At 44.5% G+C, this 13,364-nt stretch overlaps 1 protein-coding gene across 3 annotated transcripts in view; it reads left to right on the top strand.

The window, feature by feature from the left end:
• LAMB2 (laminin subunit beta 2) overlaps positions 1-13,364 on the top strand; it is a 125,961-nt gene that overhangs the window by 108,726 nt on the left and 3,871 nt on the right. For all 3 annotated transcript variants that reach the window (XM_030205982.1, XM_030205981.1, XM_030205983.1), the window contains 7 exons: positions 797-981; positions 2,702-2,943; positions 3,167-3,370; positions 6,418-6,562; positions 7,305-7,512; positions 8,380-8,521; positions 13,045-13,221. In XM_030205982.1, the coding sequence (XP_030061842.1) occupies positions 797-981; positions 2,702-2,943; positions 3,167-3,370; positions 6,418-6,562; positions 7,305-7,512; positions 8,380-8,521; positions 13,045-13,221 (1,303 nt within the window). The remainder of the gene's footprint in view (positions 1-796; positions 982-2,701; positions 2,944-3,166; positions 3,371-6,417; positions 6,563-7,304; positions 7,513-8,379; positions 8,522-13,044; positions 13,222-13,364) is intronic.

Below are 13,364 nucleotides of genomic sequence, written 5' to 3'. Positions count from 1 at the left end.
ATGTGTTCCCCACAATTAAAATGCAGAGTAATTCTACAGCTCTGAACTGAGTCTAGAGACCATGAAATCTAGTCTCAAGTTGGTTGAGTAGTTTCGGTCACTTGCTACAAAATCTGGAAACCCCTAGACAGTGGTGTGCTGGAGCAGGCTCTCACAGGCTCGCAAGAGCCGGTTGTTAAGTTTTTAAGAATTTTGGGAGCCGGTTGTTAAAGTAGGGCCCTCCATGGCTACTTTAACAACTGGCTCCGAAAATGTGGGCTTGGGCCCCCTGCTGAATTCTCTTTTACTTTGCTGGTGGGGATGCTGAGCCCTGCCAGCCAAGTAAATAGACTGCTGCTGCTCCCAGCTCCTTGTTTCCAGCTCTGAGCAGCAAGCTGGGACTTCTCCAGCATGTGTGAGAAGTTTCAGCATGCTGCTCAGAGCAAGACATTGGGAGTGGTGGCAGTCCATTTATTGGCTGCCAGCAAAGGTATGCCTAGTGTGCCCACACGAAGAGAGGGAGGAGAGAGAGGCAAGTGTTGCTCCCCCTCCCCCCGGCCACCCTTGGCCCTTCCAACTGCAGAGCTGGCTATGTCCAGAGAAAGAGCCTGTTGTTAAAAATTTACCAGCACACCCCTGCCCCTAGAGAGCAGTAGGGAAACTCTCCCACTGAATCTGCTTCAGGAACCACAGGCAGGACACAGGGCACCTAATTGTTTTCAACTAGTTAAGTTTCCAAATTTGTGTGACCGTAATACTGCTGCTGGAAAGCCTGAAGGTCTCCCCCTCCTTCCTCTCTTATTTCTCGGACCAACAGGAACAGAATTGGTGAGACAACAGAGAGGTTGACCCAGCTGGAAGGAGAACTGACTGAAGTTCAGGATGAAAACTTTGATGCTACTCATGAACTGAATGCACTGGAAAGGGATGCCCGGGCCCTGAACCTGTCTGCCAAGGAGATTTCGCACCAGCTGGATGTTCTAAAGAACTCCAATTTTCTAGGTTAGTGGCAGACTTTAAAGCATATTAACCATTTTTACCAACAGGTACGGTGGATCTTTATCTACCAGCTCAGATGACTAAGGGAGAGGAAGAGAGGCTTATTCAAAGAACCTGATGGCTCACTTGCATAATTCTGATTATGAGAGAAGAGAAATTTACTGCTCTTATTAATTGCTTTTATTTTTCACTGGTGTGCAATCGTTACTGTTAGCAAAATTTGCTTAGTTAGCAAAATTGAAACATCTTAGGGGCAGGGCCGCCGAGACACTGGGCCAGGCCCGGGACAAGGCTGCCCCCGGGCCCCCCCCCCCCCGCTCGAGGTCGCCGGGGCCCCCACTCCACCCGCCACAGGACCCTCTCTCCACCCCCGGGCCCTCTGCACTGACCTTAAGCGCCTCACCTTCGAAAGTGCAGCAACAAGCAGCGGCAGAACACTCCTTCTTTCCGTGTCCCGCCCTCGCGGAAGTTAGGTCAGGCGAGGGCGGGACACAGAAGGAAGGAGTGGTCTGCCTCTGCTTGCTGCGCTTTCGAAGGTGAGGCGCTTAAGTTCAATGCCAGGGAGCAATGGAGGGCGGGCGGGCGGGCCCCCCCCCCCCCCCCCCCGGAGGCCCGGGGAATTTTGTCCCCCAAGTCCCCCCCTGCCCCCCTCTTGGCGGCCCTGGTTAGGGGCCCTTTTACTAAGCTATAGTAAGCATTGTGGGCCTGATTCTATATAATGGCGCCTTAGGCAATTATACTTAAACGTATTCTAAACAGGAGGCTGAGATACACAGGAAGTACAATTGATTAATAACTGGTTTTAACTGGTTTATACTGCAGCTTAGTAAATAGGCCCATAAGTTTGCACCTAAGGGTAAAGTGACTTGCTCAGGGCCACAATAAACATCTGTGGGATTTCAACCCTGCTGTCCTAATCATTCAGTTACTGTTTTTTTACAACATATTTATTGATGGTATTTGGCTACGATCAGTTGGTAAGGCTGGGAGGCTAGACAGCCAGTATGGTTGTACTGTAAAGTTTTGGAATTAATGTGATTTGTGCTGTTTATACTCTTGTATTATGAATAATTTTTTTCAGTATTCTGCCTTAGGTAAAGGTGGAATAGAAATGAATGAATGAAAACATAAATAGATAAATAAATGTATAACACACCTTGACCTACCACTGGAAATGTGTGAAATAAAAGTACATCTAAAGAAAAATTGAATCAAATTAATTTGTAGGAGAGAAGGCTTTGTACTTTAATTTTAAATTGTATAAACTTGCACTATCTAAAAATTCTAGGCAGAGTACAGAAAAACATACCCAGTAAAATTAAACAGAACAAACACAATACAAACTAGGTCATCAATATATAACATTTTGGCTTGCTGCAAGACTCCCTTATCGTCATTTACTAGATACCATCATAGGTCTGTTGAAACAAAAATGTTTTAAGAGATTTCTAAAAAGTCTCTAGACTTTTAATTGATCTCAAATGACAAGGTAAGTTGGGTCATAATTTTGGGCCAGCAATGTAAAAAATGGAGTTCAGATATTCTTCTAATTGAACCTGATGAAATGAAGAAACATCTAATCTGTCACCTGATCCTGACCTAAGTGGTCTTGCGATTGGGGACTCTAAGGATACTGGATAGCTCTGCTAACATTTAGGCAACTGGCCGTCAAATCTTCTGGGCAAAGTGTGTCTGACAAGTACCATTACCTGTTTTCCCTCAGGTGCCTATGATAGCATTCGACATTCTCATGCCCAGTCCCGTGAAGCAGAGATCCAGGCCAATGCCTCCACTGTGAATGTACCCGGGGCTGTAAGTGACTCTGCCGACACCCGCCAGAAGGCTGAGCAGCAAATGGTGAAAAAACGGGATGACTTTTACCGGAAGAACGCAGCCAACCACAGGGCCTTGCAGGACCTAAAAGCCAAAGCCGAAACGCTTAGTATGAAGAAAATCAATGAGAAGGTAAGAAAAAGACGTCACCCATCATAGCCACTGTTACAGTAAAGGGACACGTAAGTAATGAATAATGTTTCTCCCATGTTTATCATTTTGCTTTAATTATCCTTAGCTTAAACCAGGGGACAGCAGCTCACATGTCTACATGAGCAGATAATTGGACTTGGAAAGTCCCTAGAACACAGGCAGAAGTAAAATGTCAGCTAGTGCCTGGTTCCCTTTCCTTCAGGTCTGTGGAGCACCAGGAGATCTCCCGTGCGCTGAGAGCCCCTGTGGAGGTGCTGGCTGCTATGACGATGAGGGAAAGAGGCACTGCGGTGGACTGAATTGCAATGGCGCAGTGGCAACATCAGACAATGCATTAGATCGAGCTCGCCATGCTGAAGATGAGCTGCGCCGCGCCATGGATGATGTAGCGCAGCTTTTCCAAAAGGTATGATTGGACCTAAAGAAGGTCAGGACAACATACAGAAAACATTTTGAGGGTAACTCTGTAACAGTGCCTAGACCTAGGTGCCCCCTGTAAAGGAAAATATTCTATACATTGTGTGCGTGAGTCTTACCCATGTACTACACAGACTCTGCTTAAGTGCTTGCTAAGATACTTTCATACTCATAGAAAAGGCATTTATGTGCATACAGTCCGTTCTCACTATTCGCAGGTTAGGTTCCTAGAAAATCCCTTGAATATCAAAAATGCAAATACGGAACTATTGATCTTATGGGAATAAGGGGTTAGGCTCCTGTGCGACCCTGTTACACAGCAACAGTGCACAGTGAACACCATAAACTCATCATTTCATGTAGCCTTCTTGTAAAGAACAGTTACTTATTATATTGTGCATTTTATAAATGTATTTTATACACTGTTTTTTTTTTCGATAAAAGTACAGTACATACAGGTTTTTGGTGTAATAATACTTACGCACAGCTCTATGAATATCCATCCTCATGGGAACACACTTTCACTTGCACTACATTGTGCATGGCCGCACATAAGCGAAAATGTCCCTGAATAGCAAAAATGGGTTATACTTTATCTTCCATGAATAAGTGAATCTATGACTAACAAACACATGGGGGCATGCGATGAAGCTACAATGTAATAAATTTAAAACGAATCGGAGAAATTTTTTCTTCACTCAACGGGTAATTAAACTCTGGAATTCGTTGCCAGAAAATGTGGTAAAGGCGGTTAGCTTAGCGGAGTTTAAAAAAGGTTTGGACGGCTTCCTAAAGGAAAAGTCCATAGACTTAAATGGACTTGGGGAAAATCCACTATTTCTGGGGTAAGCAGTATAAAATGTTTTGTACTTTTTTGGGATCTTGCCAGGTATATTGTGACCTGGATTAGCCACTGTTGGAAACAGGATGCTGGGCTTGATGGACCTTTGGTCTTTCCTAGTATGGCAATACTTATGTACTTATGTAATGCACTGTATTTGCCATTATTCTAATCCTTTATTCCCCAGATTCTATATATGGCACCTAAGTTGCGCATACAGATTTGGCAATGCGACCAAATTGCACATGCAACTTAATTGGTTAACAAGCCAATTGTGCTGATAATTGTGGGGGGGGGGGGGGGGAGGAAAGGGGAGGAGAGAGATGCTGGACACCTCAGAAAGGAGGATATAGAGAAGGGGAGATGCTCAACACCTTGTGGGGGGAGGTAGGGAAAGGAAGATGCTGGACTACAGAAGGGTAGGATAGGGAAGGGGAGATGCTGGACATCGGAGGTATGAGAGGGTCTTGAGCTACCCCATGGTGGGAGGAGCATGGCTGAATGTTTGTCCAGGGTGTCATATACCCTTGGCCCAGCCCTGATGTGAACATTCCAAAAAAGCACCTATTTTTGCCTGTTTTACCAAGTCAACGTAAGCACCAACATGCCTTTATCAAATAGCAGGGTCGCCAAGAGCCGGGGCCGGGCCCGAGGTCAAGGCCACCCCCGGGCCCCCCCTCACCCGAGGTCGCCGCCCACCTGAAGTCGCCGGGCCCCCCCCCTCCACCCGCTACCGGGCCCGGAACTAACCTTAAGCCTCCTTCTTTCACTTCGCGGAAGCAGCAGCAGCAGTGCAGACCTCTCCTCCTTCCTTCTGTGCCCCGCCCTCGCGGACGTTACGTCAGGCGAAGGCGGGACACGGAAGGAAGGAGTGGCCTGCCCTGCTGCTGCTTGCGTGAAGTGAAAGAAGGAGACTTAAGGTTAATTCCGGAGCGAGGAGAGGAGGAGCGAGGAGAGGAGGCGCGAGGAGGGCGGGCCACACTGCAGCGGCGGCACTGGGCCCCCCCGGAGGCCCGGGCCCGGGGACTTTTGTCCCCCCTATCCCCCCCTCTCGGCGGCCTTGTCAAATAGAAATCCAGAACCATCCCCAATGGTGCAAATATGTGCACGTACTGGTGTATTTTATCAAATCTGTGCATACCTCAAAATCTTCCCCATCAAATATTTTTTGCATTCTTAATAGTATATAAAGATGAATATATGCTAGATCTGGTGGATCTTCCAACCAGAAACAGTTTCAATTCCTCCCGATCCTTCGATTGCAGTGGCCTGAAGTACAAATCTACCTACACATCCAACTTCTCCTTCATAGGCTCACAACTGTGGAATGCACTGCCTAGAACCCTAAAATCAACCCAGAACTATCTAAATTTCAGAAAACTATTGAAGACCACCATGTTCAAGAAGACATACCTTACAGACTCATCCTAATGCACTTCCACCTGTTTTTTCAGCATAATCCATGGACTTTTTTACTATCTTTTGTTATCTGTTGTTGTTTTAAATGCTACCAATATGCTAATAACCTACTACTACTTATCATTTCTATAGCGCTACAAGGCATACGCAGCGCTGTACACCATACACAAAAAAGACAGTTCCTGCTCAAAGAGCTTACAATCTAGATAAGACAGGGAGACAGACAAATCAATTAAGGGTAAGGGAATAAAGAGGTGAGGATAAAAGGACAGGGCAAGCGAGCAGTGTACTACTACAATGTTTAATTATACTTTCTGAACCGTAGCCTACCCTGCGGTTTTGTGTAAGCCACATTGAACCTGCAATTGGTGGGAAAATGTGGGGTATAAATGTATTAAATAAATAAAAAAAAATAAATGAGTGCTTTCAAATTTTTTCTACTTTCTTTTGCTTTGCAATCCCATCATTGTGGACCTGCCATACTGAATTGTATCTCTGGAAAAAATGCTTAGCACATCAGTGCCTGAAGTGATCACCGCAGCAAACTTCTGTTTAATAGACTTCCTTTCAGCATTCACACCCAAAGCTGTTGTAAGGGGCAGCTAAGAGAGGGAGAATCACATCCCCTTTTTGAATCAGTCTGTGGCTCTGCCGGCACCTGAGCCTGAAACAGAAGGAGGGCACCAAACGCATCCTTTGCCTAGGACACTTTGGTCCAGCAACTGCTTTATCCATATCAGCATTGGTTAATCCTTTTCTGTTTTTGCACATTTTAGGTAGCTGAAGCAAAGGTAAAGGCAAACAAGGCCAAACTTCGGGCTCAGGCAGTACTGGATAAAGCTAATGACGCCAAAGGCCGCATGGATCAATCCAACAAGGAGCTGAGGGAGCTCATCCAGCAGATCAAGGACTTCCTGAACCGTAAGTACGTTCCCCAGTAAGCCAAACTCGAATCTGAAGAGGGTGATGAGGAAATCTAGGACCCAATATTCAAAGGGATTTAACTGAGCTGACCGGCCTCTAGTATTCAGCAGCACTTACCTGGGTGGTTCTGCTGAATGTTGGCTCCAACCAGCCATTCCCTAACTAGGTTAGGGGTGTCTGGGGGCAGAGTTTGGACAGAGCTGTGACTTACCTAGTTAGTGCCTGGAATAGACTTCCTGAGTCAGTACATCAAGCTCCATCTCTGGCCATATTCACATCTAGGCTAAAAGCCCACCTTTTTGAGGCTGCTTTTAACTCCTAACTCCTGTTCACTTGTTCAGTGCTATGTCTGTTTTAATCAGTCGAGCAGGAACTGTCTCTTATATGTTTAGTGTACAGTGCTGTGTACATCTAGTAGCACTATAGAAATGATTAGTAGTAGTAGTTAGTGGCAATATTCAATCTGCTGACCAGTTAAGTATGTAGGTATGCATAACCGCTGTCCTAACTTCATCTGCCGAGTTAACCATGCCTGGTTAACATTTGGGTGACCACAGATACCCGGATATTAATTGCCAGAGGCTGGATGTGCCCCACCATTGAATATCCAGGGTTCTTTCAGCCCACAGCTTATAAAGTCATTTGCCACTACAGGCTGAATATTGGACCCAAAGTGTTCATTTCCTTCTCCTGCCCTGTGATGTTCTTCTAGTTTGTGCTTTTTCTGTATATTCTGCAGAGGAGGGTGCTGACCCAGACAGCATTGAAATGGTGGCTTCCTATGTTCTGGGTTTATCGATCCCAGCCTCCCCCCAGCAGATCCGTCACTTGGCTGAAGAGATCAAGGACAGGGTTAGCAGTCTTTCCAATGTAGACGCCATCTTGGACAAGACTGCAGGGGACGTGAGGAAGGCAGAGCAGCTTCTTCAGGAAGCCAAGAGAGCAAAGTGAGTGTTCCCATAATGACCAGCAGTATCTCTGTGAATGCACTCTCATGTTTCATGGAAGGACACAACAGAGAGTCCTTTTTCAATGTTTCATAATTAGCATAATGTGAGCTTCTCTTTAAATGCATGAATGTTGTGCCTAGTGCTCTAATGTATATCAATTGCTCTGCTACAGGTTTCACCCAGTTGGGATAAAATTAATATTCTAAAATATGCAGGTATTTGTAAAGCCCACTGATACTTTTACTCACAAATTTTCCAGCAGTTCTCATAGGGAACGTGGCGCATAATATCCCATTCAAACTTGCATAGAGATAAAGTATCCACAAAGGTACTTTGCTGCCTCCCCCGGTGTAACCCCACCTATCAGTCTGCCTTGTTACATGGAAACATAGAATAATGATGGCAGATAAAGGCCAAATGGACCATCCAATCTGCCCATCCTCTGTAACCCCCAACTCTTCCTTTCCCTAAGGGATCCCACGTGCTTATCCCACACTTTCTTAAATTAGTCCTCGTCTGTACTTTTACCCACATACAAGATGGTACAATTTAAGAAAGCTGATTTACCTTGGTAAATGAATTTTGTAAACTGTCCTGCCTATCACCTAAAGTTTCCTTTAGAATATACGGATATCAATCATAAATTGTATCTTTGATATATAAGGAGCACAAATGAAACAAAGCTGTGTAAATCAGGCCTTTTGTTTAATTTCATACTTTCTCATATTCCGTTTCATGGGTAAGGTGTGTGTGTGTGGGGGGGGGGGGGGGGGGGTTGGGGGTCTTTAAGTGGAATGCCTCCAAAACCTGTTGTTCTCAGCACTCTAAAACTACATTTAAACATGTTCTTTTCACATGTTGCAGGACACGTGCTGAAAACGTGAAGACCACAGCTGAGACTGTGAAGAAGGCACTGGACGACGCCAAGCGTGCCCAAATTGCAGCTGAGGCTGCAATCCGGAATGCAGCCGGTGACATCAGAGACACAGAGAAGGCGCTCGCCTCAGTAAGAACGAAAAGAGAAGGTCACAGAAAAATAAATGCAGGTGTTCACAGGCAGTGGGATGGGGTGGGCCACCAGAGCCATGGCCCCACTGTACAGCATCAGTAACTGGCAAGCTTGGGGATGGGGTCACAGATTGGTTTATATGGTCCCTGCAAATATTTATTTAAAAACTGCACATATAGGAGAACATTTCATGTACAAATTGATTATGTAGAAGAGCATTTTATCATTTCTTAAGTTTGCTATACCGCTTCTCTTGCGCGCAAAATAATACATACGATAAACAAAACTTAATTAACTAATAGGAATGCCATAAAATAAATAGGAAAGTACAACCACTCAAGACCAGTCAAACAACACACAAACATGCAGCTTAAAGTCTAAAACAAATATATAAAAACACTTGCATACGCTTGCTTCCCTCTCCCCGTCCCCACCATCATCGCAGAAATTCAACCGGTAAGGACATCATAGACCTGAAAGCAATCAATGACATAACTATCTTTCGCAAAGCTCTGAAGACATACTTCAACAAAGCCTACAATGAAAACCGATAATTGACAACTCATCAATTCACCTCACCAACCCAATCAGTTATGAAAATCCAACTATATAATTCCCGATCACTCTCTCCCTTCCTCTATCTTCCCTACTTAATCTATGCACAATACTAACTGTATCTGATATCTTGTATTGACATTGTTAACAACATTATGTAAGCCACTTTGAGCCTGCAAATAGGTGGGGAAAGGTGGGATACAAATGCAATAAATAATAATAATAATAATAAAAGCTAGTTTGAAAAAATGGGTTTTCAGAGAGGCTCGGAAAGAAGCATAAGAATTATCTAACTTTAGATATTGAGGAAGTGAGTTCCAGAGAGAAGGTGCAGGAAAGAAAAAAAGCAGATGATCAAGTAGACTCCCATCGTGCCTTAGAATGGTGAAGTATAACAAGCCTATTATACATAAGTGAATGGAGAGTACAAGAAGGAGCGTAAGGTACAATCAGAGAGGCCAGGTAAGAAGGGCAGTGTATAGAACCATATGTGTAATTATAAGAATCTTGTATTTTATTCGGAATTCTATAGGCAACTGGTGAAGGCGTTGCAGCAACAGAGAAACATGATCATAGCAACTTGTGTGACAAATTATACAAGCTGCAGTATTTTGAAGTATTTGAAGACATTTTAAGTTAGCCTTGGTGATACCTGCATAAATGGAATTACAGTAGTCACAGCGAGAGTTAATATATGCATAGAACAAGGAACAAAGTGAAGCTGAGTCTACTAAACTACGGACAGACCTGAGACGTAAGAGAAAGAAGAAGCAAGTCTTCATAACCTGAGATATCTGCAATGTAAATGACAGAGCTATGTGCATAGAACCTTGGGCAGTTTTAGAAGTCAGCTGAGCAATTTCCTAAAGGGGCATTTATATTTAACCATTGCACGCACAAGTTCTAGAATAAGGTAAATTGCGCATGTAACTTAATTTGATAATTGGCACCAATTAACGTTTACATGTGAAGCTGCCCTTAGCTGCTATTCTATTAAGTTGCTGTTCGCATTCCAGAGCGCACGTTTACACATCGGTCTACACTGAGGTGGTATAAGTGTTCAGGCCTAACATTAGGTGTGTAAATGCACATTTATGCTAGTATTCTATAAACAGCAGGTGAGCAAAAGTGGCATAGCTATGTGGGGCCACAGGGGACTGGGCCTCCATAGATCTGGCCCTGGACCCCCTGCCAACAACCCTCTTGACCCCCCTCCCACCGACGACCCTCTCAACCCCCCTCCTGCCGCCAACCCTCCCCCGCTGCCGCCGTCGTCACCATGGGCTACCTTTGCTGGCGGGGGACCCCAATCCCCGCCAGCCGAGGTCCTCTTCTTTCCGTGAAGGCTTCGTTCTGTTTCTGACATCCTGCACATAAACAGAACAAAGCCATCTGTGAGTCTGATGTCCTGCATGTACAACGTGCAGGACATCAGAAACAGAATGAAGCCTTTGCGGGAAGAAGAGGACCTCGGCTGGTGGGGATTGGGGTCCCCCGCCAGCAAAGGTAGCCCACGGCGACGATGGCAGCGGGGGAGGGTTGGCGGTGGGGGGGAGGGGTTGAGAGGGTCGGCGGCAGGGGTCGTCAAAGTTGGTGGTGGTGGTGAAGCCAGTGGGCGGCGGCGGTGGGGGGGGGCTAAAATGTGCCCCCTCAGCTCGGGCTCTGGACCCCCTCCCGCCAAAGTCTGGCTACGCCCCTGGTGTGCACACAATTACCTTTATAGAATCTGCACTTAGGGCTATATATGGCGCTTAAAAAATCGGCGCTGAAAAAAACTCTATTCCATCAATCGCGCTTAAAGTTAGGTGTGGTTTATTGAATAACACACCCGGGAATCGTGCCTAACTTTAGATGCAATATATTTTGCCAACACAACTATGTATAATTGCAAATTTGTTTATTCATCTACTTTTTGTATCATATAGATCTAAATATCACATAACTTAAAACCACTCATTAAATCACACTACTCATACTCATTCAGCACACATTCTTGCCCATCTATTCATCCGACTATTCACACCTCTCTTAAATCATTAATCAACTATTTCATCTTCAATATTATATCATACCGGGTTACCCCAACACGCTGTGAACAATATTGAATCAGTACACTCTTATAGTTCTAAACCCCACCAAACATTAGATTAATGAAAAGTCACTACTATTCACGTCTCTTTTTGTAGCGTTACTGCTTCTCGTTATCTATTCATGTCCATATACACTGCAAGATGTTCCTGAAGATGGTGTGGGTTCAATGATTCAATCAGGCACATATACACCAGTTCCTTCAAGTTTTAGTAGAATTGCATGTATTCTTTTCTAATATTCACCAATCACAGCATTTGTGGTAGTAAACCCGCCAACTCGCCTGTGTAGTTCTTGTCACTTACCAATATCCCATATCACTTCTATTGATCTTTTATCGTGCCTAAATTAGGCACCTTTCCCCCTTATGTTATAATTATGCACGTAAATCCTAGGAATGCTCCCAATCTGCCCATGACCCCCCCCCCCCCCCCCCCCCCCATTTCCATGCCCACCTTTTTCGGACTTGCACATATAATTTAGGCACAGATTTGCAGCCTAAATTTATGCACGTGCATTTCAAATATAATTAGTGCCAATAATTGTTTAACAAGCTAATTATTGGTGCTAATTAGTTTGTTCAATTAAATTGTGCATGCAAATGAGGGCATGTGCGCAATTTTCAGTGCTTTTTATCAAATTTGGGAGTTAGCGTACATCATCCTGGCACCTACATTTCAGTGACCTTTTACTACTACTACTACTACTACTACAGCGCTAGACGTACGCATTGCTGTACACTTGAGAATTTACCCCTGAAAGGGCCCCTATCTGGAGCCTATTCTATAAAAGAAAATAGGTACTGGCTGACTTCCCTTCAGAGCAGAGGTTCTCAACCCTGTCCTCAGGACACACCTAGCTAGTGAGGTTCAGGATGCCCACTGTGAATATGCATGAGATAAATTTGCATGCACTATCTCTATTGTATGCAAATCACTCTCATGCATATTCCATTCTGTTTCCATATATGGATCCTTTGGCCCTGATATTCAGAACGTGGGAGATAGGCAGTCTGTCTCCTGCGGTCTGTGCTGAACCCGGATATTCAATGCTGGGCCATTTCTTGTGACCGGCACTGAATATCCAGGTTTTTTCGGCTGGTTTGAAGATAACTAGCTGGCTATGTCGACATTCACACATAGCTGGTTATCTTTAAACCGGCTGAAGATATACCAGGGTTTGATGCGGCCAAATATAACTGCCAAACCCAGTTTAAAAATCTGTGGATAGCCGGTTATATCACCGGTTATCTGCTAACTACGAATATACAGTGGAGGATAACCAGTTATCCCTGTTGAATATCGAGGGATAGCCGGTTAAGTTCTATTTATCCAGTCAGCTTCTATTCTGACCGGTTAAATAGCACTAAATAACGGGCAGTTTGTGTTTATCCCATGCATTCTTGAATTCTGTTACATTTTTGTTTCCACCACCTCCAGCAGGAGGACATTCCAGGCATCCACTACTCTCTCCATGAAAAAGTACTTCCTGACCTTACTCCTAAGTCGACCCCCCACCTGCAACCTGTTTGTGTCCTCTAGTTCTACCATTTCCCCTTTTCAGGGAAAGATTTGTTTGCAAATTAATACCTTTCAAATATTTAAATGCAAACAAATCCCAGTCGTAATCTTTGTGAAAGAACATACAGGGACATCACTGCTATGCAAATAAGAGAAGCAAAATTTCAGTCTTCAGCTGTCATGTGGAGATGCCACTGGTCCATGAGAAACGTAGTCAGTGATGTTCCCACGTGTAGGACTTCTTGGTTTTATATGCTGTGTTCCGACTTACTTTCCACTCTTTCACTTCTTGGTTCGTATTTCATGGAAAAGGCAAATATTTAGTAACAATATCACAACTTCCCCTCTCCCTTTCAGATCCAATCAGGAACAGCCAATGCTGAGAATCGGCTCAATGATGCCATGGATAGAGTGGGGCAGCTGGACAGACAGATTGATGCTCTGAAGATGAAACGGGCAAATAACAGCCTGGCAGCCACACGAGCAGAGGAAACAGCAACTGCAGCAAGGGACAAAGCCAATGAAGCCAAGCAGGTAACGTTTATTTATTATCATTTACTTATTTATTAAGATTTATTTACTGCCGTTTCAAAGAAATTCACCCAAGGAAGTGTACAGCAAGAATAAGCCGCATGTAAGCAACAGACAATTACAGCAGTAAAAATACTCAAATGACA

Source organism: Microcaecilia unicolor, chromosome 6 (assembly GCF_901765095.1).
Source record: "Microcaecilia unicolor chromosome 6, aMicUni1.1, whole genome shotgun sequence".
Lineage (NCBI taxonomy): Eukaryota > Metazoa > Chordata > Amphibia > Gymnophiona > Siphonopidae > Microcaecilia > Microcaecilia unicolor.
The sequence above is the reverse complement of the archived record's forward strand: the minus strand, read 5'-3'. Positions and strand labels throughout refer to the sequence as shown.